Genomic DNA, 27,176 nt, shown 5'->3' with positions numbered 1-27,176 from the left:
ACACAACATCTCATCTGCTTCCTCAAATACAACCTTGTAGTACTACCATGCTTGTGTTAATTAACACGAACGGACCCAAACCCATGCTGCGTTTTGTTTCAAAGTACCAACAGTTCTGTGGAAAAAAAATGAAGACCAGCAGATTTGGTAGGACACTGGGGTTAAATGCAGCAACTGCTGGTCATTGAAAAAAGCACTGACACAGGACTGCTTATTCAAAAGAACATAGCTCAACACTGCACACTCCCACAATTCACCAGGGCACAGGAAACTGCCTCCAATGCACTCCATCTGCTGAGCAAACTCATCACTTCTCATCCACTGATCTGTTAGTGTCTTGCGACAACTACCAACTCACTGGGGAAAGAGGAAATGAAGACAGGAGGAGAGATGGAAATAGAATATGGGGGGATGGAAAAGTGAGAAAAGAAAAGCTGCACATGATGAGGTGAACTAAAAGAGAGAGACACACACACCGTAGTCCTTTCTGCTTTAATGATCAAGAATAGATCGATTCGCATATGGCAACCTCTGGAAAAACAAGCATCCCGTGATCCTCCTTTGAGAGACCACTGCTTGCTCTGAAAGGGACAGAGAGATCCAGAGGGAGATGTCTCAGCAAAGCAGGGAAGGACGAGGCACATCAGTTGGAGACACATGCCGCCACAGCAGTGCACCAGGGAGATGTGCCTCCAGAAGGCTGTGAGGCTCCCGTGAAGGAGGCCCCAGTAGAGCCAACAGTCTCTCCCTTCGCTCTGTCAGGTCCAGGGAGACGGACCTCCACCTGAATCACTGAAACTCTCACTTTAACAGGAAACGGCAGTAAAAAGGGCACTGCAGAATTTAGATGAGGGCTTGAGTGCGTTCGTGAAAGCAATTCACCAAGACAATTTCCTCTTAAGTGCAGTCGTACTAGGCCAATAAACTCCAACTGAAAGGGAACAACTACAGTGTGTTATCAAGTCTTTGAGATGTTTAGTCTGTAAGCTGTAGTATAAAGTTCTCATGTTATTGTTGGAGCACCATTGCTGTTGAGACATGACTTAATTTAACATTCTCCAGTGCTCTGAACTCTATTGAGCGTAGCTGCAGCGGTACCCTGGCACAGTGTTGCAAGCAGTTTAAGCGTTTTAATGTGATGTTTAAATTCAACAAATTCAGCTTTGACCATATCTGACCTTTAGAAGTGCATCCAATGATTATCCGACAATTTACATAGCGTATCATTACATACTATGTGCGTCTTTATAAATTGCATAAATTGCAATTGCGAATTAAAAATGTGCCCGATGGAAATACGTCAGTTTTGCAAAAACTCCCATATATCACAAAAAAGGTTTTGTGATCGCAAGAGGTGGTCTTTCAGGTAATTCGTAAAAAGGAATATTTCGAGAAACTGCAATGGAAATGACTTTTTTACATTTACAGGTCACCTGGCAAACGTAAAAGTCACATAATCATTATTTAATGTACTACAACCTCAAAAAAAAAAAGAAAAGAGAAACACCTCATGTGGCCGCTTACACAAGCGTTGACGGCACAATGCTTGTATAAGGGACTTTCCTTGGCATTAAAGCTTGGATAACCCTTTATTTACACTGCACGTCTGTGGCGCATTATGGCCACCGGAGCTCATCATCAATACTTGTGTTTATACCAACCACGCTGTGGCACGTTTCAGAAGCAGCTTTAACTATTTAAACTATGGACACTTCCCATAATGCTTTTCATGTGGAAGTCACAGCAACACACTTATCTTGAAAACAGGGCTGGGACAAATTCAGGATTTACTCCCTTTCCGTTAATGAGTGTGAATTTGAATTAAACTGAATTGGCAATGAGCCACAGAAAGTTGAAATGTAATGACGGTAAAAAAGGATTCAAATTGCAAAGAAATTCAAATTAAAATATGATGAAATATATAAACCAAATAGAAATTTCTATAGCGGACATTTCACATTTCTAGTTATCAATTCATCCTAAAACATGGAGCTTTTTAAACATTTGACAAAACTTTCAAACAAGGCTTTGTTAAGCCAGCATTTGAAGCTTTTCTAGTTAAAATTAGTTATTTGAATCTCTCTGAATTCTGCACCCTGTCTGCTAGCTCAATTGAAAAAGCCATATTCAATTAAATTCTGAACATTGTGCATCTCTACATGTTGACTATATGCTTGATTACTCTTAAACCTGTATCAATTCAAACTCTTGACAGAGAGTGGTAAGGATTCTAGATCACCTGAGATGAATATACTCCTGTATATAGCGCTACAGAGTCATTCACATCAGAGGGCATGGCACTAAAACAAACACTTCCCAGGCCACAGTAAAGTTCAGGTTCAAGATTGGATCTGGTCTCGTGAGTGCCCTTTACTGATTGGCATTAACCTGGGAAGGTTGCTAAGCAGAGAACAGTCTGTAGCTAGTCATAACAGAGAGATTTAACTTGTTCAACAAGGATGCAATGGAAGCGATGAAATGACAGATTAGGGCACATGATGAGTGAATAATGTGAAACAGGACACTAGTGAAGGTGAGTGTGTGTGTGTGTGTGTGTTTTTCGGCGGGGCAGGAACAGTGGCCACTCAGAACACAGGCGGTAAAGAGTGTTTACCTGGCCCTGCGTTCTGTGGGTACGCCATGTAGCCGCTTCTTCCCTGGGTCGCCCTACCTGAGCCTCGTGCTGCCGCCACTGCTGCTGCCGCCACGGGTCCGTACGCCGTCGCTGGGAAACCTGACGAGAGAAGAAAATGATTTACTAGTGCTCTTCATCTAAATCAAATTTACAGCCACATGAACGCAGCAGAACATCTCTATTCACACTAATGCAACACACACAGGAGAGATGCTACATCATCGTTCAAATAATTACGTATAAATCATAAGAACTCAAATATAGTTACTCGTTTAAAGTGGTGCTAGCAGGACTGATCTACAACCTCTCTCTCGCTCTCTTTCCTGGCAACATTTTAATTACAGACAGCACAGGAACACGTTGCTCATGGAGGGACCATCAGCTTTTTCTTTCACACACCAGTTCAGAAAAATGCAACATATTAAAGTTAATTTGCACTCACTTTAGACGGCTTTCACAATAACACAGAATTATGGGTATTTATAAAAACGATTACTCTACTGGGAGGACAAATGTACTTGTTTGCCCAAACACCACTAGAGGATTTAACACAGCGGCTGTCTTCCCTCAAGTGTTAGTAAAGTTGACTTAGATGCATCAGAGGTCAATCCATCAGTGTGATCATTTGTATAGTGGACATGGAGCGTGAGCGGACAGAGCAGAGCTGAGAGCAGAGGATTGTGGGATTAATTGCTTGCAACTGAGTGCCTATTATCTCACTGAGAAGCATCAGAGGACATGCGGTTCTCTTTAAGGTCCATAATGGCAGGTAATAATGACTGTGTGTGTGTGGGTGTGTGTCCATACAGCTCATCTTAATGTGCTTCTTGGAAGTTTATGAGAAAAAATTAATCAGCCGTTGCGGATTTCTACTAAATACTGAACAACCAGGCAAACTCTGTTGAATGGCATTGTGTTTCACAGCATGCAATTTGTTTGTGGTAAACAGAGACCGCTGAAGAATCTACATATTTAACAACACTCACGAGTTCATTGTTCAAACAATGTAATCAAACATAATCATCATGATTGTAGAAGCCAACTAAAAACCCACCAGGCCAGAGTATCTACGGCTCTATTATTTCATAACAAATGTAATTATAGTCCTGGCACTTTAACGAAGGCATGTATCTGCGTCTGACAGCTGCTCATCAGAGCAGTAAAGACTTACAAGGGGGTCTAACGCCCATCTACAGCATGCCATTACACCAGACTGTAACCCACAACTCAGAAGGTAAATTGGCTTAGTAGGTAAAGATTTAAGACTGGTAACTCAATGTTTGTAGGTTAGATTGGGGTGATGAGGTGAAAAAAAAAATGTCTGCCATATGGCCACTCAATAAAAGTGAAGAATAAAAGGAAAATGAAATAAAAATTAACTATCAAAAATAAAAGATATGAAAAAAATGACATTAAACATTTTTAAAAATAACAAATTACATAAAAACAAAGATTAAAATTAGGAGAAAAGTGGTCATATGGCTACTGAAAACAAAACAAAAAAAATGGAAAAATAACTTTTATAAAAATTTATAAAAGTAAGAGAAAATTTGCCATTTGGCCAGTCAATAAAAAATAAAAAATAGTTGACATATGCCTAACCTCAATAAAAAGTGACAAATAAACGAAAATCAAATTAAAAAAATCAAATCAAAAGGAAAACTGTCACATGGATACATATGGAAAAGAAAGAAAAAAAAAAGCCATAGAAGTAGCAAAAATAAAACCGTTCCAGATTAAGGATGGTTATAGATAATACCAAACCTCTGTGGTTTAAATTACACATGTCATTTCCTGTTTCTTTCCTCAGCTCATTAAATCTCTTCACAAAACACAAATCAGTATGCTAATGCTAATGGAGGTCACGCGTCCCTGCCTCTCTTTCACTCTGCTCGCTGTTGCCGACCACAAGTGTCCTTCACCAAAGTGTCACAAGTAATTTGTGCTGCTTTCTCCCCCTCGTCTCTTTCTCTGCACAGCATCTTCTGTCCCCCAGTGGCCTCTCTCCCTTCGTCAAAGTTAACGCTAGAACAAAGTTCTTGCGAGAGATTAAGTTTGCCGGATTAGGTGGGTTAATTATTAGATCTCGCAGGCTCATTGTTTTGTGTTTCCGCCGTGAGAGGCTGCTTGAGAGAGGCGCTGCAGCATTAAATCAATTTCATGGGCTTTTCATTACAGACGAGATAACGCCAACATTTAGCATTCAGTTTTATGGCGTTATTTGAATCTGCTCCAGCGAATGGGCTGATGGGAGAGAAAAACCCTGCTGAGAGGGCACAAGGACACATTGCTTCCTCCAGAGCCCCCTGGGCACCGTAAATACCGCACAAATGGACCCTGAGGAAGCGCAGAAGGGGTCTACCACACGAGGGTAGAGGGACATTGACAGGAGGAAGAAGAAGAGAAAGAAGGAATTTTGAATCCTACACGAGACCTGAAGAACACTGACTGCTGCGGATGACAGTTTCACACAGAACACAGACTGTTCTTACAGAAAAAATAACAAATCTATTTCTTACAATTAAGCAGTGTAACGGATGCTACACAGAAAGAAAATGTTCTTTCGGTCTGACTATGTTAGAGCTACCCTTCTTTAGGAAACAGCTGCTGAAAAGAGCCACATGTCCTGAAATTAGGCTATAAATACATCTGATGTGAGCCCACACACGCACGGTTCGTGTCCTATCAAGCAACACGGAGCTGTGAAATGACTAAATCTGTGCCTTCATCTTTCCTTCATTGCCCACTTTGAAAGGAAAATAAAAACAATGAAAGCTGCCATAATAAGAGCTGGGAAAGGCAGCAGCCTTGGCTCTCTTTTCATCTGTGCAGTGAGTGACCCATTGTTTCTGTCCATATGAAAAAAATGATGCGCTGTTTGTAGTTTTGCGAAAGCTTTTCATGCGATATCAAAGGTGGAATCTCAGGAGCCTTTGGCACAGGTGGCGTCTATATGAAGAACACAACACGCATACATATAAACACTTCTTTGCTTCCTACACGACAGTATAAAGGCTCAGAAGAGCCATAATGAAAGGGTTTTTGTGCACAGGTGTCTAAACTAAGATCAGTTTTCATACAAGAGAGGTTTTGGCCAAAATGAAACCATTAACTGTGCTGGATTCCCATTGTGAGAGTCTTCTGACGTTTGATTAGGGGACAAAAAGTCATTTTGCCAGGCAGATTAAAGGGCTCAATCTTTTTTTAGCCCTTTCATACACCATTAAACTTAACGATGAAGGAGGGAGTACAAATCTCCAGAAAGATCCCTGGACATCACAAAACCTTCAAAAGTCACCAGCCAGCCATGATTTTCGCCCCACACCATAATGAGAGACGATTTTATGGGCAGGAGGACAGCCGTGACTGCGCAACTCCAACAAGAGTATGATCTCATCTCACCGATCTTTCTGTTTTGGAAACATATGGGCCATGAATCATGTGTGTAAGTGTGTGTGTAATGGAGAGAAGTATAGTTGCACCGCTCTGAAGCAGATGTCACGGAGGTGACACGCATTTCCTATCGCTCATCTAATCATAAAACAAAACCATCTCTCCGCATCTTTCAACAGGCCTTTGTGCCGGAACGCGATCAAGCAGGCCGAACTTTGTTGTCGAAAATAAATCATTCCCTGCCCAGGCACAAAAGAGCCGAAGCGCTTGGCCTGTTTCTAATGGAAATATTTCCAGGATGATGATTTCTGCCGACCTTAGGCAAATATTTTAAATGTGTAAAGTATAGCTAAGACTACTTTCCATGAAAAAACATTTATGTGAAATGACAAAAAAATTCTATGAAATATTCTAGGGTTTCTTGGTAACAGGTGTCAGTGTTGATCCACTGTGGACTCGAGGAGCTCTGGGTGTTAGCAGGAAGGACTCCACCCTTTAAACGAGCAGCCTGTCTTGTTAGCTAGAAGCACTTAGTATCAATTAGCAAGGCCACCTCATTATTACCCAAGTAAACACTTCTAATTTGTTTTGCATTTTAATGGCTTTCAGCAAACACTTAAGAAACATCTTTAGGCATTTAAAAAAAAACAACTCCAGACAGCTAGGAAATACATTGACTACTGCAGCATAGCTTGGTATAAAAATCTGTGGGTTACTTGAGAAGATCTGAAGAGCTTTTATGATGAAATTTATGATGAGAACGTGTAAAAGAACTCAGCAAAAAAGTCACCTGCAAACGCTAGAGCCTAGAACTCATCACCAAACACCAATGACTTGTATAGACGCTATAAGGACAAAGGTGTTGGGACACCCCCTTCTTTAGAACAGAAAAAAGAACTAACAAAACTGTGGAAACAAAATGTATTTCCATCTCTGTTGCAACAGTTTTGGACGTGTCTAAAATGACAGTACCCTTATGTACAAGTCATTGGTGTTTGGTGATGAGTTTTTGGCTCAAGGTCTGCATATAAAGTCACACCAGAGGTGTTCAGCTGGGATCAGGACTTGGTTTTCTGCAGACCAGTCAAGTTCTTCCACACTGACTGAATCAATCATGTCTTTTAGAACCGTGTCTTATACACAGAGGCACTGTCATGTTAGAATAGAAAAGGCTCCTGTCCAAACTGTTGCTATAAAATTAGAAGCACACAATTCCCTAGAATATATACACACACACACACAGCGTATGAATTACATTTTGGTATAGTACTACACTATATCTTTACTTCATTCTCTTTCTTTTTACATGCCATGCAAAATCAGGAAGCATTTTAAAACTACTGCAAAACAACAACAAAAATAGCCAAAAGATGTGCATTAGTATGGGAAAGCAAGGAACACAAACCCTAGATTCAAAATTCAACGCGCAGTCGAGATGATTCAAAGACAGCATCAAAAAAAGAATAGGTGCACAACGGCTCTCCCAAAGTCTCCTTACAGATGGCTGATTTCCATAATGACAACCGAGACGGAGAGATCACTGGGTTTGTCAGTGGCTCATTCATGAGCTCACACGAATTCAGACTTGTGTGAGAGAGAATTACTGGCTTTAAGTTGTGTGTGTGTGTGTGTGCAAGCATTTTACACTGCTGTCCTGTTTCAGGGTTCATTTCTAGTTTCAGTACTAAAGAAACAGCAAGAGAGAGACAGATGTTGCTGTAGTTTGATTTTATGGTATATCGGTGTCAGGTGCCGTCACATAAAAATGAGGAATTTGGAATGAGGAATTTGAGGCTCACCACAGATCAGAGCACACAGAGAATGTGTGAGTTTATGTGAATGGGACAGTCAGTTTGTGTGTTCTTGTGTGTGTGTGTGTATTTCTTTTTATGAGTCAACCCTGTCAAATATAACATGACTATTCTGAATAGAAATGTTAGAAGAACTACTAAGCTCTGTGAACAAGAGAAAACCCATACATGTCTCAGTAATTTTAATGTGTGTTGTTACAAAAACAGACAAAAATAGCTAATTATTTTTTTCTTTAATTAAAACAGAGAAAAAATGTTTGAAAAACTACACTGAAACTACAAATGCACACTACAACATGTTGGGGAAAGACCAGCGTCCATCAAAACATCCATCACACCCACTAAAGAAAAACCCATTAGCTCTGCTCATGATATCACAGGCAGGTGGCCATCCACAGGACACTCATATCAACACTAATATCTGCCACCAGCAGCAGAGAAATGTGCTCACCTTCACGCCTCTAACAAACACACACACACACACACCATTCACTCACATTGCCATACACTCGCTTCACACGTGTGCATGTAACAAGCTCCCGAAATGATGCTGAATTTCATGACAGTTTGCAGTTTCATAATGAGACAGACAGAAAGACAGACAGATAGATAGACAGACAGACAGACCCACCTGGAAACTGGTAACTGTAGCTAGGAGAAAATCCTGTGTATCCACGACCGTACGTTGCCACAATGTTTGGATAACCTACAAACACACATATAGACAGAAACAACATCAGTCGCAGCTTAATGGATAGCGAGTCGGACTTGTAACCCGAAGGTCATGGGTTTGAGTCTCAGGTCCGGCAGGGATTGTAGGTGGGGGGAGTGAATAACCAACACTCTCTCCACCCTCAATACCACGACTGAGGTGAGACCATTGAGCAAGGCACCAAACCCCCAACTGCCCACTGGCTGCCCACTGCTCCGGGTGTATGTTCACTTCTGTGTAAACTTGGATGGGTTAAATGCAGAGCACAAATTCATACACTTCCCTTTCCCTTTTCCCTTAACCCTTCAACCTTGGTCATTCAGGAACTAGTAATTAGACATGTCTGGATGAGGCTGTGTATACTGTATGTAACGCTGTCACAAGAGCAGCAGCACTTGAAAGGGAGGATGAATATCAAAACAGTATGTTTTCAAGCACATGAGCACTTTAAATGAAGTGGCAACTTCAGGAAATTTCACTGTCATCTGTTTTTCTCTGATGCTGCTCTGCCGAGAAAAAGAGAGAGAGAGAGACTGATTCTGATGTGTGCTATTCTTGGCCTTATTTTCACACGTTTTCTCTTTGAAATTTACATGCTGTATTAATGTCATGTTTTTCCCAAAACAAGAATGTGAAACGACAGTCACCACTGCTCTGTAATAAATCACGACTCACAGATTTCAGAAATCACTCCAAATACACCTTCGCTGGCATATGTGCATTATGATTTCCCAAACATGTCACGAGTCACTCAATATCAGTTGACGGCAATGAAAACACTTTTGACAGCTCTCACAGAATACACAGCTAAAAAAAGGGTTCTTCCAGGGAGGATGTGCTCACACACTCAGGAAATACACGACTCCAGGAGCTCACCACAACATCTCTTTAGTATGCTTTAGTATGTGTGTTTGTTATGTGGTGTGCCTAAAAAAAGATGTTGTATTCTTAAAGAGAAGAGAAAACTGAGATGAGAATCATGTGAAGAAATCAGTTGAGAAGAGACAAAATGAGGTATGATGAGACAAACAAAAATAGACAAGAAAAGATTTGAAGAGACCAAAAGACAAAAGATGAGAGATGAAAAGAGAACAGAAAAGATATGAGACAAGATGAGAGAATAGATGACAAGACCAGAAAAAAAGATGAGATTAAATGAGAAAAAAATGAGATGAGGCAAGATGGAATAAAGAGAAAAATGAGAACAAAAAGAAGATGAAGAGATGAGAACAAAATAAAGCAGAAGAAATGAGACGAGAAAGAAAAAGCAGAACGAGATAAGATGTGACAAGAACTGAAGGGAAAAGATAAAAAGGCTAAATGAGAACTTATTTAAGAGATAAGACAAGAAAACAAAAGAGAAGAAATGAGAATAGGCAGGAAGAGAAAATATTAGAACAAAGTTGAGACAAGAAGAGAAGAAATGAAACAAGTTGAGAAGAGAACAGAAGAAAACAGATTGTAAAGACCGAAAGAGAAAGGATGAGACTTGAATTGAAAAGATGAGAAGAGACAAGACCAAGACCAGAAGAAAAGAGGCAAGCCAAGAAAAAAATAGAGAAACAATAAGAAAGAAACAAAATAGCTTACTGATGAGAAATTATGAGAATATAAGAGAAGACATGAGAAAAATTAGATGAGTCTCTAGTAAAAGTGATTAGATGAGACAAAGGACGAGAACAGAGGAGACAAAATGAAAACTAGAAGAGGAAAAAAATGAAACCGGATGAAAGGCAGGAGATGAGCTGAGCTAACCTGTCCGTATCTCAGTGCATTGTAGGTAAAAAGGCAGGGTCCCTCTCCTGGCAGCTGCTATATCAGGCACTGATTTGCATTATTAATGTTCAGGCTAATATACCTATTTTATGGCTCAACAGCTCAGATTCACTTTAAAATCAATTATACATCTGCGGCAGCTGAAGCAGGCAGAAGCTCAAATGTGTATTTATCTCAGCAAACATACACGCAGCGCCCGACTATAAAGATAAATGACACGATTAGCTGCGGTAAACAAAAGCGTGAATGCAGCAGCTTTAATGAGATTTGGCGTATAAGAAACTTACCGTTCCTTAAATAATGAGCCCTGATCTGCAGCTTTTTTTTTTCATATGCAAATTGTACTAAGTTCTGTCTGGTCGTCCTGTTCACTCCAGTTTCATTTAGATAAGACCAGAGTTAATATTTTCACATGAGTGCTTCATGCTCTCGTTCTCTCTCTCTCTCCCATTCCTCCTCTCTTCACCCTCCTCCACAGCAGTAATCCATGAGAACTTCTAGAAAGTTCACGCCTTGTTAAAAGTTGAGTATAAGATAAGGAATGTGTGTTTCTCCTTATTTCAGTTTACATATTAAAAATAAAAATTAAATTATATTATGTAATTTAATAATATTTTAAATACTAAATGTTGATCTTTTATATATGGGTAGTTGACAAATAAAAATTGGACTGTGTCCTATGGTGTGACATAGCAAACATGTAGAAAGAGAAAAATCTTAATCCTTAGAGTTACAAATTTTGTATTAATATTAAAGTTATCTGAAATCTATATATTATAAAATCAATATTAATATTGTTATATATCTGTAAGTGTTATGAATGATTATCAGCACTGATCTTGGCAGCAGGTTTGTCTCCTGTAGCTGATGAGTTCTTCTCATTTAGTGGCATTGTCATTAGCGAGGGCAGAGGCCAGGCAGATGGCTGCACTGAACATTAGTCTAATTTTCCTCTTCATTTGAGCCATTAATACAGACGTTTAGCTGCTCGTCAGGTCTGAAGGATCCCACAGTAGCTGAGCTGAGCTGACCAGACACGCTCACAGACAGACCTGTCTCTGGTCTAGCAGCCAATCACAAGTCATCATCTTGCATCAGTGTGTGTGTGTGTGTGTTCATGTGAGACTCACTCAACATGCCCATGCCCAGCATGAAGGCATCCATGGTGTACGGAAGACTTCTCGCCCTCCCCCTCGTGCCTGGAGGAAACATCACCTCCTTTGGTTGGGCCTTCTTACATTCTACCTGTGAACAGACAGACACATGGAAGCAGACAGAAAGAGAAGAGCTAAGTGATAAAATTGTTGTTGGTTTTAGCATTTCACTAAATTTGCAATGTGATAAATGTAAATAGCCCATGCAAAGTCTAGAGCCCTAGACTTTGTTTCCCAAATCCTGTGTGTTCCATTTTCATTTTTCTGTATTCCATTTTAATGGTTTGATAAAATTAATTAAAAAAACATGTCTAACAAATTTAATTCCTAATACTTTTAACAGCTTGAGAAACGCTGAAACCATAGGCCCCTAAGAGTCCAAGTTTGAGTAGATTGAACTCTCTTTTATCAATGCTTTTTTTCCCACTGACCTTGTCACACTTCACTCTATGATTGCCTAGGCCAACATAAGATTTCAAACAAGGCAGCAATATAGCTTCATTTTGTATATGCTAAATAAAATGCATAATTTTTTTCTTTTGGTTTTTGGATGAAATATGGCTTTTCTTGTTCATGTTCTTGACAGGTATCCTGAACTTCGCCCAGCCATTGTTTGGAGGAGTCACTGGACCGTAAATATGATGCCCAAATATGTGAAATATATGAACAGAGCTTGAGTCATATCTCAAGCTCTGTCAGTTTGAGTTTTGTGCACATTATTGGCATAACAAACAGCGATACGTTTGTGTATCCAAAGCATTTTTAGACAACTAATCTAATGCAAAAATAAACAAAGTCTCTGTTTTTCTGATTCCACCCTGTGATCTCATCCGCACCCCTCCCCTCATCCTCACGTTCCCGCTCTGATTGACATTTTAACCTCAAGAGCTGAGCACATGAGCGGACAGCAGACAGCAGTCCCTGCCTGAGAGACAGAGGAATATTCCTCCAGAGAGCTACGAGAGGGAAGACAACATGTCTCTAGCAAAGAGGAGAAATAAACAAACACACAAGCAGAAAACATCAAACCCAAACAAACACACAGACGTTCGCTCTCTCTGGTGATATGAGCATAACCGGGTCAGACGAGGAAAGACTTTCCTCCTGACAGGCCTAGCAGGCAGAGGATCCTATTTACCAAGCACATCTGCATGCTTACAGGAGTGTGAGTGTGTGCGCGCTGACAGCGCCTCTACGGTAAGAGCACGATGCATTTGCACTTGGCTGAATCTGTCCTCTGCGTTGATCGACTCGTCTGCCTGCCCAGGGCCCGTCCATCTGTGTGTGAGTCTTTGTGTGTGTGTGCTGCTCGGCCCTTCTCAACACACACACACACACACACAAGGCAGATCATCTCCCACCGAGACTCACGCAGATGCTGCTCGGCACAGCTGGAGACACACACACACACACTCACACACACACACACACGGTTCTGCTGAAGTTCAACTTGCTGTGCCATCAGCGCTGCTCTGAATACATGAGATATTTCTGGATTTGGCTGGTGATGGATATTTAATATTCATTCTAAATTAATGAAATCTAAAAAGATTTGGTTCACACTCTGAGCCCTGAGGATGCAGTGTGGGAGATATTATAACATGTAAATGTATTATAATTACTACAGAAGGAGGTGTTAAAAGGTGTTATGATTGACATGTTTAACAAATAACGAACACAAAAGGAGATATTAATGGTTCATGCTGCTCTTTTCCATGTAATTTAAATAATCCATTTATCAAGCACAGAATGCACATTTTCAGACGAACTCCTTTAATTCAAAAGCTGAGAGATGTACTGATGTGCTCGTAGACGGGTGTTTTGGGTCCATTTCAACAGGTCTAATTCTGGACGGCAAACACTCATCTAGCCAGACATCATCTAGGAGATAAACATCATGGGCCATTATCTGCTCACACACAGACACACTGCTGCTGTCTCAAAAGGGTTTCTCAAACTTAAAGAAAGTTTGAGAAAGAAAGGGAAAGAAAGATGACAATTCAAAATAATCATCCAAACTGTTCAGGATCTCAATTCATTTTCAACATGGTTTGGGATGTATTCAGTGTGGGTGCTAAAAAAAAAAAAAGTGATGAACCAAACTGATTATTTTTTTTTTTTTTATTAATAAATTAATAAATTTTCAATTATTTTACTATCAACACTCAAATAAAAACTGTATAAAAACATTTCAATTTCACAATTTCACAACTTTTTAATTTTATTATTGTTTCTACTCCAGTTTGTTGCTGAATTATAAACATTGAAATGGTGGCTGTAATTGAGGGTGAAGCACTCAAGGTCTATATTTAATTCTTGTAGCTCAAAACGCACCACTAGAGAAGCACTAATTAAATTTCACCATTTCAGTCAATGATTTAGCCCTCTAAAACGGTTGAATTTCTGGTTTTGAATTAATATTATCACTACAAAAACAAAACAAAATGAATCCACCTGTCAAGAATCAAGAATCAGACACACAATGCCTCAGAATCACAAATTCATACAGAATATTTCAAAATACATTTGTGAAAAGAACAGAGTGAGGAAAAAGAAAGCATTTGTCCTCAAAGAACTCAAATCGCCTCCTCTCTGTGCTATAATTGGTCAGCAGCTGCTTGAACAAAATAGACAAGTCAGATAAAACTCGCGCCTCATTTTCCACTATAAAAAAAATCAAAAACTACACATTGGATAATAAAATCTACAAGCACTTCCCTTAAACCAGTACGAGTCCATTTACAGACACTACTGGTTCTGCTGATCCACTGAAACCAAAGAGTACCTTTTTTAGTAAGTTTACCAGTTTAATGTGTGGCGGTCTATTATTGCAAAATCAGATTTCAGATTTACCCGCCCCTAATGGCCCACTCACGCAAAGGGATGATAACTAAGAAGTTTTAATATTCACTCTAATTTTATGAGAATACGGATATCACTGGAATAACTTTCAGAACAAATTATTCTCCAGCTGATGAACTACTAAAGCATTGACAGCCAATCAGAATGAGTCCTGCTTTAAAGAGCTTGCACATTTAAAGCTGCAGGCAAAATTAACTCGGCACACACTTATAATCAACAGCAATCAGGACTCGTCATTTCCAATAAACAAACAGCCTATTCTACCATTAGACTTATTTACCTTAGATTAAGGGTGTTCTTATACAGTCACAGTGAACGGACTGCAGGAGAGACACTCAGGACAGAAATGAGAGGTCGTGCTGCCCTCTGAACAATAGAACCACATGATGGACTATCAGAGAAAAATCGATCGCATGGCTCTGCGCTCACGGATCTGTCTCTGGGCTCAGGAACAACCTGTCTGTGACGGAAGAAGATCTTGAGGGGTTTGATATTCTGTGCTACCCCACAGCCGTCCCGTGAGCCCAGGGTATACGCATGGAGAGCGTGCAGGGATGAGTATCAGTGTGAGAGAGATCCTCCGAGGAGACCCCAGCCAAACCGATCCTTTCCACCACAACACTCCTGTCAACCACAGAAGAGAGCCCAGCAGGGGCGGCACAGAGCCAGGGGCCGTTTCTCTACATGCAAAACATCCTCCCATCAACTCATGCTGCTGCTCAGTCAGGCATATATTTGTACAAACTATTCTATAAAAAAAAAAAAAAAATTACTATTTAATTATGCACTACTTTTCAAACGTTTGGGGTCAATAAGATTTTTTCATGCTTATGCTCAGCATTTATTTGGTCAAAAATATAGTAAAAACAGTAATACTGTGATGATGTACTATGAAACTTATTCTGTGATGGCAAAGAAACATTTTTAACGGTCATTACTCCAGTCTTCGGTGTCATATGATCCTTCAGAAATCATTCTAATGTGCTGATTTGCTTCAAGAAATATTTATTATTATCAATGTTCAAAAGGCAGTTGTGCTGCTTTTTTATATATTTGTGGAAATTGATACACATTTTCTGGACAAACAGCACTGACTTAAGGTAGAAATATTTTATACCATACTTTTGTAAACGTCTTTATGAGTTAAACATTTAATATTTATAGTTTCATTTATTTTAGAGCTTAATTTATTCATATTTAATATTTCATTTTGAGTTTGATAATAGATCATTTATATAATAATAAATCATTAAATTGTTTACAAAAGTTCTCAAATGGCTTCACATAGCAAGGACTATCTGCAATATTATGGCCATCAACATTTTATGCGATATTTAATGTGGGAAAAAGTAAAACTCTTTATAAAGTATATAAAAATACTGGATATTTACACAATCTCTTTGAAATTTGAACCTGACAAATCCAGTGACTATGGAACGCACATCAGATGTTGCATATCGAGTCATACGGGTGGCCTGTATGAGGCCAAGGCTAGGTATTTTCCATCTAATTTCAAGGAAAAACATTTATTTGCAAGCTGAAAGCCAACATTGGTGGCCCATCTGCTGGTTCTGCCCAATACTGGGTGGCCAGTGGGGTGATAATCCTGATTTAATGAACTCAACGTGTGCCAGTTACCTCTCTCTCTCTCTCCCCCTCTCTCTCTTTTTAGCCCCATCAGTCATGATTCAAGAGGGGAAAGTTTCTGACTCTTGTTGACTGATCAAAATGTTTTCACACACACATGCACACACACAATTTCACGCTTTCTGGCCACTGCCCAACACTTTACACTGTTTACACACACTCACAGCGCTTACAACAGCATACTGTTAGGATTTTGCTAAATGGGAAATAAAATATTAATACCTCAATCACCTTCAGAAATTGAAAACGGGCAAAGCACTTACCATTTTATTATTGATTTCGTGAAAATGAATTTCACAGACTTTCTCTACAATGTCTTCATTCTCGAACGTTACGAAGCCGAAGCCTGCGGAAAGAGAGACAGAAACAGAGGAAGAGTCAGTCGTGTGCCTTTTGAACTTAAACTCCGACAGATTTCGGCCTCCGTCAGAGGAGAGAGTGTGGGGAGTTCAGATCTGAACGGACATTGTCTTTTTGAAAGCCGGGCGCTGATGAAATCTCTCTCACGACCGGGCAGACGAGGGGGAAATCGGACAGCAGAAAAGCACAAAGACTGTTAATGAGATTCATAGAGCCAAATCTGAATTTCATTAAATGCGTTCTGCGGTGCCTTCATTGAAATTTCACCGTATAACAAGCTCCCGTTTTAATGTAAATGCAGGGCCGGAGATCCCTGAATCCGTCTCTGACCGTGGGATTGTCTTCTTTTTTTCATATTTATGAAATAAGAAGTTTAACCCTTTCAGCTCATCCAGGCTTAACAAGGATTTGGCTGTGCTTTTATTATAATGAGAGAAAGAGAAACGCTTTTCTCTGCCGCCGAATCTGCCACTCACGAAGGGAAATGATTTTCTATTCCTGAGTGTTAAGAGGAGGCCAACAGTGAGAACACAAAGGAAAACAACCAGAGAGGAAGACAAACACTTTACTCACTGTTTGTTTATAAAGACAGGATGCTCTTTCAGTCGCATAGCACACACAAACACCATTCTGATCATTTCACAAGAGCTGTGTGCTACAAAGACTCACAGAAAAGCAGAGGATTGATTGAATGAGACTGCATAAAGTGTGTTCAGATGCTGCTAATGGCTGGTGTTTGTGTATTTGTGTAGTCTAGCACAGATCAGTCAGACCTTTGAGTCATGTGCTTTCTTCATACTGTACACTCACACCTACACCACTGTTACGAGTTATGAAACATGCTATTTCTAAACTGACTGAAAAAACACAAATGACTGTACATAAAAATGATAAATAAAAGTTAAATAATAAAGACTTTATTTAAAAAAAAATCGAATTGCTTTAGATACATAAATATATAGGCTAGTTCAAAATTGTTTCAATGCTTTTCCTAAAATTCATGAAATGAAACGTAACTGAGCACTACATCAAATGCTCTGAGCAATAAAATGTTTTTTTCTTCCTGAGAAACAGAGCTGTTTTGTATGTCCTGCACATACAGAAGGAAACAGCCGCAAATCTCTTGCCTTCCACACAAGAAAACTACTAGAGTCATTTTTCAAAGGCAGTGCTGTATTTTGTCCTGACCCTAATTCTTATCTCCACCTTTTAAAAGATGAAAGATCTACGCAGGGCTATTCTCTCCTCCAGCGGTCAGCTGTGCGTCAGAATAAAAGCATGAGGTCAAAGGTCAAGCACAGCAGACTGTAGCAGCATGTGGATGCTCCAGTGATATGAGGAGATAAGAGACGCCATGACACAAACACACACTGCTCAAAAACAGAAGACACACTCATAACACAGAACTGTTATATAGTGGTTGATGATCACTTATAGTCCATGTCATATGCAAAGAGGTTAGCCAATTATAGAATTGCCTGGAGTCATGCTGTTGGTTGCACTGCAGTATGCAGCTTTAAAGGAAACGGATCACACACGTCATTGCTCATTTGCATAAAGTTGAACTTTCGCTCATGTCATTTCAAATCTCCAAATTGCTTTTGGTCTGAACATCTCTCTCTCTGTTCTTTCTCTGTTCTTGTAGAAGCAGCTTTTGTCAGTTTGCTAATATTGAGAGCAGAAGTGTGTGTGTGTTTGGTGCCTGGAGGGTGATCTTGAAAACGAAGAAGAAAAGACCGCCGACAAATCAGCCATCAGGAGCCATTTGTCACTGCAGATTTCAGACGGAGAGAAACACATATACCTGCGCTCTCTAGAGAACTCTTACGTCACAGTGTGACCACAACACCCAGGCGCTGCTAAATCTGGACAAGCTCCCGGGCTTCATGGCATCCTGCGATTCCATTAGAAGTCTGAAGGGGGCAGTGCTGTGATAATTGAGTCTATTGCTCTGGGACAGTCTGACCTCTGTGTTAACAAAACACCCACTCGCTTTCGCACACGATCACACACACACACACACACACTGCAGAGAGCCGTCCAAGTCTCAGCACACCCTGAAGAGCCAACACTTTAGAGAAGAAACATATGCTCATCTCAGCTGAATGTGGCGTTCGCTCCTTTCCCTGGTGTGGCGGCTCCCAGAGCTTCATTCGCTCAGACAGATGTGAGAGAATCTGGAAAAGAATTGAGGCTGATGTCTCTGTTTTACTTAATGATGATGCAAACTCATCCTGCTACGGGACGAAACCAGACAAGCCTCTCTGTTATCAAACATGCAGACGCTAGTCTCAGATTTGCATCGTCTGATGCATTTTGTGCACAAAAACTCAAATCTGATTGGCTGGCTTTATTTCTAAGAGTAAGGTGCACAGGTCGGTTTTCATTGCTCTGCTGAGAGAACAAACATGCTTTCAACACCAAATATTAGTAAGAGTGTAGAGCAAGTAAACAGGACATCCCTAAACTAAAACGAGTTTGTAAAATTATTCTCACATTGGGATGGAAATTGTGACCCCAAAGTCTACAAGCATTTTCCAATGATGTCTTTGCTGTTATTGCGGTTACAATGTTTATTTGTACTGTATGTTTTCAGTGAGTGTGCGTGGGTAGTTTTAGTTAAGAAACATAACACTGACTTTTCTCCTAATCTTACATTTAGAATACCTTTGCCATCTAACGCTCAATTAGTTTGTAAATGCTAATAATTTAATAACACTGTCAAATATAATCTGTAACAAATCTCAAAATGAATACACATTTTTATACTGTACATTGTAATGTTGTAATGCCTAAATTCATTTGTAGCATTTACCTGATATAAATTTTTGGTGTATTATTTTTATTTTATTATATTTGCGTATTATATTTGTTATTTACATGAACTATAACTTCATCTATGACTGTGGTCATTTTGGTTTAAGTAGCTCTCATTACAGGACAGAGGACACGGCCCACCACATGTTTCCAACAGGATGCTAATGATTTCTCCCTATGCAGTGTAATATAAGACAGATCGTCCTGTGTGTGTAATGGATCTCCATACCTCCATAGCAGTGTTTATTAGATTTCTCTCCACCATCTGACTATACTTACACTAAACTCTTACTATTAGCCATGTCGAGTGTGTGTTTTTGAGCGTCACTCTGATGTGCTTTAACAGATGTCAGCTTTTTCGTATCTTAATGAGCACACTGGCCAACTTGTGTGTTTCTGTAAATGTTCTTGGGGGGCTGTTTAGCATTAAGCTCAATTTAAAAATCCCCAGATGAGGGAGAGAGACAGAGTCGACGTTTTCAAATGGAGTCTGACAGCGCATGAACTTTAACTGCTGCCGCTTTCTCTCTGCCTCATCTTATGCGAGCAAATTATGGTCTTCTGGAACTTTCTCTCTGATGTGCTCTACTTTAAATACATCTAACCGCCGCCAGCACAATCTGCTTTTATGCAAAGATCACTTAATGTCTCATTGATTTCGCATTTTAATGGATTTAGCGCTGTGTGGCGAAGAGGAAACCTGGTAACCCGAGAGGGGAAGACTAACGTGGGCTGATTGCTCTCGGATAGCAAGTGAGAGATGCGTTTTAGTGGAGCGGCGCTCTGAAATCGGCTGCTAACACCTCTTACCACCTGCGCCAGCGGACACAGAGTGCTGGAGTCAAAGCAGATTGTCTAAGGTGAAGAGAAAGTTGTGAAGAGAAAGAGAGAGAGAGGTGTTGATTGTCCTCAGAGCCGCAGGGACGCTGTTGGTCTTAATAACCGTGGATGGCTGGTGCTTTAGCCATCTGCTGTGCTGAAGAGGCCCTGGGGGGGTGAGCGCAGCAGGAATCATGGAGGTCATACTGCAGGACTGAGGGGTCAACAGCACTGAGGACAGAGCAGAACTGGTGTTGGGTTTCGTTTCGAACCACACACACACTAATGCAGGAGGACATTTGAGATGCTGTAAGCATAGTCTTACAAAGCCAGACTTAATGTCTGGTCCACTTTGCAGCTCCTTCTGATCAAGAACCATATGCAAAATGACAGACTGATGTTTATTAAAAACTGTTAATTAATAAACAATTAATTTAAATGCCAAGAGTGAATTTAGGCATCACAACTTATCAAGTATTCAATCTTTAGTTCCAGTCCTTGAATATGATTGGTCCACTTTTCTGTTTGTGCAGTGACTCTTTCTGATGGTTACATTGTTATGCCAGTAGGTGGCGACAAGTAACTGTGTCTATCAGTGAGTCATTGGCCAGGTACACACTGCAAGTTTCAGGAGTGACAACCTCATTTAAATGTGGGAGTTCCTGCATTTGTAATCATAGTAACATTCTGTCATCTTGGGGAGTGAATAAAAGTTTGTGCCATTTTTTGACTAAAGACTCTTTTTGTCCATCGATTTTAACTAAACTACTACTGATAGACATGCAGCATTGTGTTTATGCTCGGGAAGCTGCTTCAGAGAGCGCTGTCTTGCAGTGTTGCCATGTCCTTATATTTACAAGCACTTTTAGGCATTTTGTTTGGTCTTATCTCATAAAGTTATGAAGTTAATTAAGTGGTCTGTTGTGGATATGAGATAATTTTTTTTTTTTTTTTTTTTAGTGTTATAAAACAAAGCATTTGGGTGTTTTAGTGTTTTTTGTGCTTGTCGTTCTTTTTTTCTATGAAGATCTGACAACACTGACACTTTACCGCAGGGCTCATGAGCGCAGGTAGCCCTGTGCTAAGTTAAGAATTTTTTCACTGGTATTTTCTTGCATCACACACACAGACGAAGACACTGATGCACATTCAAATACGTCATTAACATTAACATTCAGTTCCGTATACACGTTGTCACTACCTGTATTTTTCGGGAGTTAATGCGGTTGTCGAATGCGGTTGTCACTCCCGTATTTTAGTGAATTATGTGTGTACAGAACTCAATTAAGGAGTAAAAGGTGAACTGACAACCGAATTTAGCTGCAGTGTACGTGGCCATTAAGTAATTTATTCATGCAATTCACTCAAAAAGACTAATTTCTTATTCATGAACCAAATAAGTGACTGTTCTTTATAAGCGAATCACTGAATCAGTCACGTAAACTATTTGTTCCCAAACACTGATTTATTTAGGAACAAATGAATGACTACTTACTGTATGTCTTTAGGAATAAATCACTGAAACACAGACACATTCAGGAACTAAACAAGTGAATGCCTAAATTATACAATTTGGGTAGGCACTTCCTTTGAATAATTATTTACTTTGCATTGGAGGCACACTTCAAAATCTCACCATAAGTAGGTTATTTAGGAACTTTCCGCCTATACGGTTTTATGAATATTAATGAATCAACTCAACTTAGCTCAAATATTTACTTCTCAGATTTCAATCAGTGACTCATTCAGGAACAAAACAAGTGATTATCTTCATGAATGAATCACTAAATCAGTTTCTCAACTGATTCACCAAGGAACAATGACTGTCTTATGCCTATAGACCAAATAACATCTGTGCTGATATTCACAATTCATGCTTGTGTGATATAAGTTTGAGTATGCAAAATGTGTATTTTTGAGACTTGCTAAAGACTACATTTTATAGTATTTTTAAAGATTATCTTTGCAGTCTTTTAACTCACTTTAAAAAGTGATATAAATCTGAATGTAACAATAGGCGCAATTACCATGCACTTTTAAATACACGATGTCTTGATGAACCTTGAGACCTTTTCACACAAACAGCCTGCTATACAACTAATCAGAGAGAGCCTGGTCCCAGTCCTGTCCTACGTTCAGAAATAGCGAGCAGCGGTGGTCACTTGCCGATCTGGAGGTACATGACCTACACGTGTATCAGATTGACATGTGCTGCTAAATAACACCCATGACCCTCTCTGACAATCTAATTCAGAAGACAGGCAGTCACAACACTGGAGGAAATAACTAAGACAAAAACAGAGTGAGCATCTTCTGAGGAGGAGCAGAAAACGGCAGCAGATATAAATTAATAACGTGGCGGCAGACAGCTCCATTCAGAACAAAACGCTGACGTACGAGTGTTTTGTCTGAGGATGTCAAAAGAGACCAATTACTACGAGAAAGAGAGAGAGTCAGATGATTTATCAGTGTTGTTACTCTGGCATGTAACGACTGTTTCATTAATAAAAACAAAAGCACAAATCAAAGCAATGGGGCTCAAATAAATCCCTGCGATGTTTTCCGAGGAATCCTCTGCAATGAGCTGCTCTAACCCCTCACAGCCTGAGAGTATTAACTGTGCTTTTGGCCGTCGGCTCCATTGACTTCATCAACATCAGACCTGTGGCCCCTACAGCCAATTAAAAGGAGAGAGAGAGACAGAGAGAGAGAAAGCCTTGGGTGTTTTTTCACCTGAAAACCCTCCAGTGAATCCAAGCCATTAAAAGAGGATAGCTGCATCAATTCAGATCAGAACGTAGATAAATAACGGCTTCCAGAGACGTTTACTCAACACATACACACAAACCCCCCACACCCACAAACAAGACATTGTCCTGTTTCACACCGATGCTTGTTTTGAGCAGTGTTTCAGTATGTTGTTCAAAATTAATATGAAATGTCTTTCTTGGGATTAACTACTGTATTTTGTGTGTACACAGATGCGTGTTTGTGTGCATCTAAGGTGGTGGGAGACAAAAAGGTAAAATCTTGCTCCTTTACCAGTTTTACTGAATGCCTTGCTTTCAGGAAATGTGTGCTTGTGTGTGGCCACCTACTTGCAAATTCCCTATAAATTTAATTATTGCTTCAGTTCATCTTGGCTTTCCATACTGTCAGTTTGAATCAGCATGTTCTAGATTCTCTCACTGAAAACTACACAGTTGAAAGTGACCGCTTTTCCTTCCATGTTTTTTGTATTTTAACACAAAAGTTTCAGGGGTCTGAAAGTGTGACATAAATGAGTGCTGCAAATGAATTTTTAAGTGAATAAACTTGGATCTTAAAAAGTGGCCTGAGTTCAGTTTGCTTTACAATGTGCAGCGTTTACTTTATTTTCACATTCTAATGGCAAATAACTTGGCCCGTTACAGGTATAACATAACTGTATGAAGAAAATAATGACACACACTAAAGGAAATGAGACACTTATTCTGTCCATGCAGATGACAGAATGAGCATATTAGAAACACTTTCAAAGGTCTTCCTTTAGTGCTCTGTGCAAATGAAGGCTTAAGGGTTTAACCAGACCACCTTGCAATACCGTATGCAATTTACAGATATATCACTAGTATATATGAATGGATGTAGCCCAAGGCTGAGAGTAGATTTAAAAAAAATAAGATTAATGTAATTTTTTTGAAAACACAATGAATCTAATACAATTAACTGATATTTGCCTCCAAACATATAGTTTGATTTAAAAAGTATTCAAGATTCAAGGGAAAAAATAAGAGCGAAGACTAAAGTGGACCAAAAAGACATCTAAGCCCACTTTCAAACCAAAAATTGGTTCTTTTTTCACTTTTTATCACTTTTTGGCCCACTTGAATAGGTCTGAGCCTGATTATTTTAAAGAGGTCTAGTATTCATATTTAATATTCTAGCATTGTTTAATAGCTGTAGTGAAGCATATTTACACCAAATGCAAAACAAATATTCCTTATTCTAAATTAAAATAAAATCCAGCGTATACAAAGTGTGCGTATACACACACACACACACACACATATATATATATACACACACATACATACATACATACATGCATTCACACACACTTTACATACACTGCATTGTGTGTGTGTGTGTGTATAGGCTTTGAATTGGTCTGGTAAAAAAAAGCATCTGTCAGGGCCATAAATGCAAAATGCAAATGCGTGTATGTTCTGCAGGTGACGTGCCTCAAAGAATGCTGGGAAACTATTTTGTCTGTGTCTCAATGTAGGTCAGCTAACAGCACAGGCCATCTATTGCTGTGTCCTACTTCCAGACACACACGGCCCTACCTCTCATTTGAGCGAGTCTCCTTCCCAAGAGCATGAGCGAGAGAGAAAAAAAAGAAAGGAAATGAAAAAATTAGGGGAAGTAGCAGAAATTATACCTCAGTAGCAGCTCTGTTATTGTATATTGTAGATTTACTAACAGTTTAGAGATCTATCTGTTTAATAAATGGAGGCTAAAAGCAAATGTTTAAATGTGAATGTAAGGTAGAAAGTGATGTTCTGTGAGTATGCGATAGGGATGGGCGACATCTTATCGTTTGCGATATACCGTTGAAAATTCTCCTCACGATAAAAATTTGTCTCCTCACGATAATAACGATAAGTCTAGTTGATGACGTAGTTTTGTGCGCGCCCGATTCACTGTTCACGTGCGGAGTGAAAACAAGCATGGCGGAAGGCGGACGTGAGGCTGACAGTGCGTTCACACCGGACGCGACTTGCGCGAATAAATCGCGCTATTCGCGCGTAGTTGGACGCGTGAACATTTTGGGTTTACTCGCTTCATTCGCGCGTGAAATTCACTGCACAACAGACGCGAATTCGCGTCATGGGCGGGGCTTCTGCCAGGCGCACATGTATGACTCCCACAGAGAGCATATGTATAGAATTTCGCTCTAAACACTCAATTCGCGCTGCGTCATTCGCACGAATTGCGCGGCAGGATGTCTATTCGCGTCTTTGCATTGACTTAACATGTAAATCACTCGCACTTAACGCTTCATTCGCGTCTGGTGTGAACGCACCATGAGGAGGAGCTTGTTGTTACGCGAGGAGCTACCTCCACAATTTGCAACTGGTTTGGTTACAGAAAATCAGATGAGGAGCAAACTACCGTAATATGCAAAGTGTACAGAAAAATGGTGGTTACAAAGAGTGGAAACACGTCCCATTTGAATTTGACATAAAAGATGCCATACTTTTAATAAAGTTAGAAAAATGCCATTACAAAAGGTAAAAACAAAATTCCCTGTAAATCACTTTGAGTCAAATATCACCTCGTAATGGGAATGTTCATTTTTGATCAGAATTGTTGATTATTGATTTGAAGGTGCTGCTAAATTTTTGATCGTGCTCCTAAATATTTTAAATTAGAAGCACAAGCGCTCCTAAAAAGAAAAGTAAGCGTAGAGCCCTGAGAAATATTTATCATGTATGTGACGAGCCCCAATTTTAAGTTTTCTTTTTTTAATTATTATTATTTTAAGTTGTTTCATTATCAGGAAAAAATGCAAGTGATCCGCGCGAGCACCTCACTGTCATGCATGCGCATTCTTTTCCGCACAAACACTTGCATATGAATAATAGTCTAGACTCTAGAGCATAGCCTCATAAACTTGTTTTAATAAATCGCTTATGCATTAAATAAAGATACAAAACAGGTTGTTAAATATGCTGAATATATTGTTCAAATATTTATAAAATGTGAAACTGTAGCTAATCTTATTCGCAGTCTAGCGTTTTGCATCTGCATAACAGTGAATTATTTTTAACATGCAATGATACAAAATAAAACCAAACAAGATTTGTAATGAAGAAAAATATAGACAAATAAGAATGATGTAGCCCACATCTCTTGAGCGTCTCACTCAGCATGCGCGTGAACACGCAAAATCTTGCTCTCTGCATGAATGCAACGCAGATGGCGACATAAGTTTGTTTGAAACACATAAAAAGTTTAGATAAGATAATAATATTAACAATGAACATTATATGACATTTAAAATAGTTTTGGCGATTTTTCCTTCAGTCCGCCTGTGCATTTCTGACCCAAACAGCAAAGCAGTCTAAATCTACGTGATGTTCTCGTTAAATATGCCATTTCTGAGATATTACAATTAATTAATTTCTAAAATGTTATGATATGGAAAGCCTGAAACAGATCACAGCAGTATAGCCATACACAGGCTTTCAGTCATCAGCAACGTGGTAAACGTGTGCCAGTATATGTCGTCATTTGTATCGTTATCGCAATAAATACCTGAAATTATCGTGATAAATGTTTTAGGCCATATCGCCCATCCCTAGTATGCGAGTCTGCTTTTAGACTAACTCACAGTCAAACATATGTTTATGAAAATGCCATTTCCCTTGCTGCATGATGTGCCTTTGATTTCCAACTCCAATTCTACAAGATTGACTCTCCTGAGAGCACAACCCCCTGCCGCACATGTGCCAGACCCCACAGATTCCCCATCTGACATTGCCATTCCTCTACAGCACAAAGACGAAGATGGGCATCATTAAAGGACCGTGGAATGGCTGGGCTCCTCGCCAACTGCACATTCACAGTTCTGATGAGGTTCTTTTGGGCTGGAGTCTCTTTTGAATGAAGGTCGCCGGCAGCTACAGATATCCAACATGTTTATTCATCTGAGATGAGAGGCTGATTTAAATAGAACACAATATGTAATAAATTAACGCTTGAATAGAAGAGAGATGATGAACAGAAAGAGGATTGACTCCGGATTAGAGAAACAGACCGTTTGGGGATAGTTGAGGATATTTTAGAGGCTGTGAAGTGCAGAAGAGAGAAGAAAGCATAACAAAGAATGTTAATGAGAGGAGAGAATTGGAGACTTACCTGAGAAGAAATCAAATGAGAGAATGAGGGGAGAAGAGAGAAGATGAGAACAAGAGGATAGAGGAAGAGAGGTGAGGAGAAATTAAGAAGATTGGAGACAATAGAATGAGACAAGGGGAGAAGCGATGAGAATAAGAAGAGAGGAGTGGAAAAAAAGAAGAGAGAGTGGAGAATGAGAGTGAGAGGAGACGAGACAATGAGAAGAGGGGAGAAGAGAGATGAAAACAGGAGGCAATAAGAACAGAAGAAAAGAAAATTAAGTCAAAGACAAAAAGAAGGGAATA

At 39.6% G+C, this 27,176-nt stretch overlaps 1 protein-coding gene across 2 annotated transcripts in view; it reads right to left on the bottom strand.

Annotated features, from left to right (window-relative positions):
* LOC306866126 (RNA-binding protein Musashi homolog 2-like) overlaps positions 1-27,176 on the bottom strand; it is a 154,465-nt gene that overhangs the window by 13,811 nt on the left and 113,478 nt on the right. For both annotated transcript variants that reach the window (XM_079411153.1, XM_079411152.1), the window contains exons 8-11: positions 16,254-16,336; positions 11,458-11,572; positions 8,471-8,545; positions 2,672-2,734 (exon numbers count right to left, since the gene is read on the bottom strand). In XM_079411153.1, coding sequence (XP_079267279.1) covers positions 2,672-2,734; positions 8,471-8,545; positions 11,458-11,572; positions 16,254-16,336 — 336 coding nt within the window. The remainder of the gene's footprint in view (positions 1-2,671; positions 2,735-8,470; positions 8,546-11,457; positions 11,573-16,253; positions 16,337-27,176) is intronic.

This window comes from Barbus barbus, assembly GCF_936440315.1.
Source record: "Barbus barbus genome assembly, chromosome: 47".
Taxonomy (NCBI): domain Eukaryota; kingdom Metazoa; phylum Chordata; class Actinopteri; order Cypriniformes; family Cyprinidae; genus Barbus; species Barbus barbus.
Note: the sequence above shows the minus strand (reverse complement) of the source record. Positions and strands in the feature narration are given on the sequence as shown.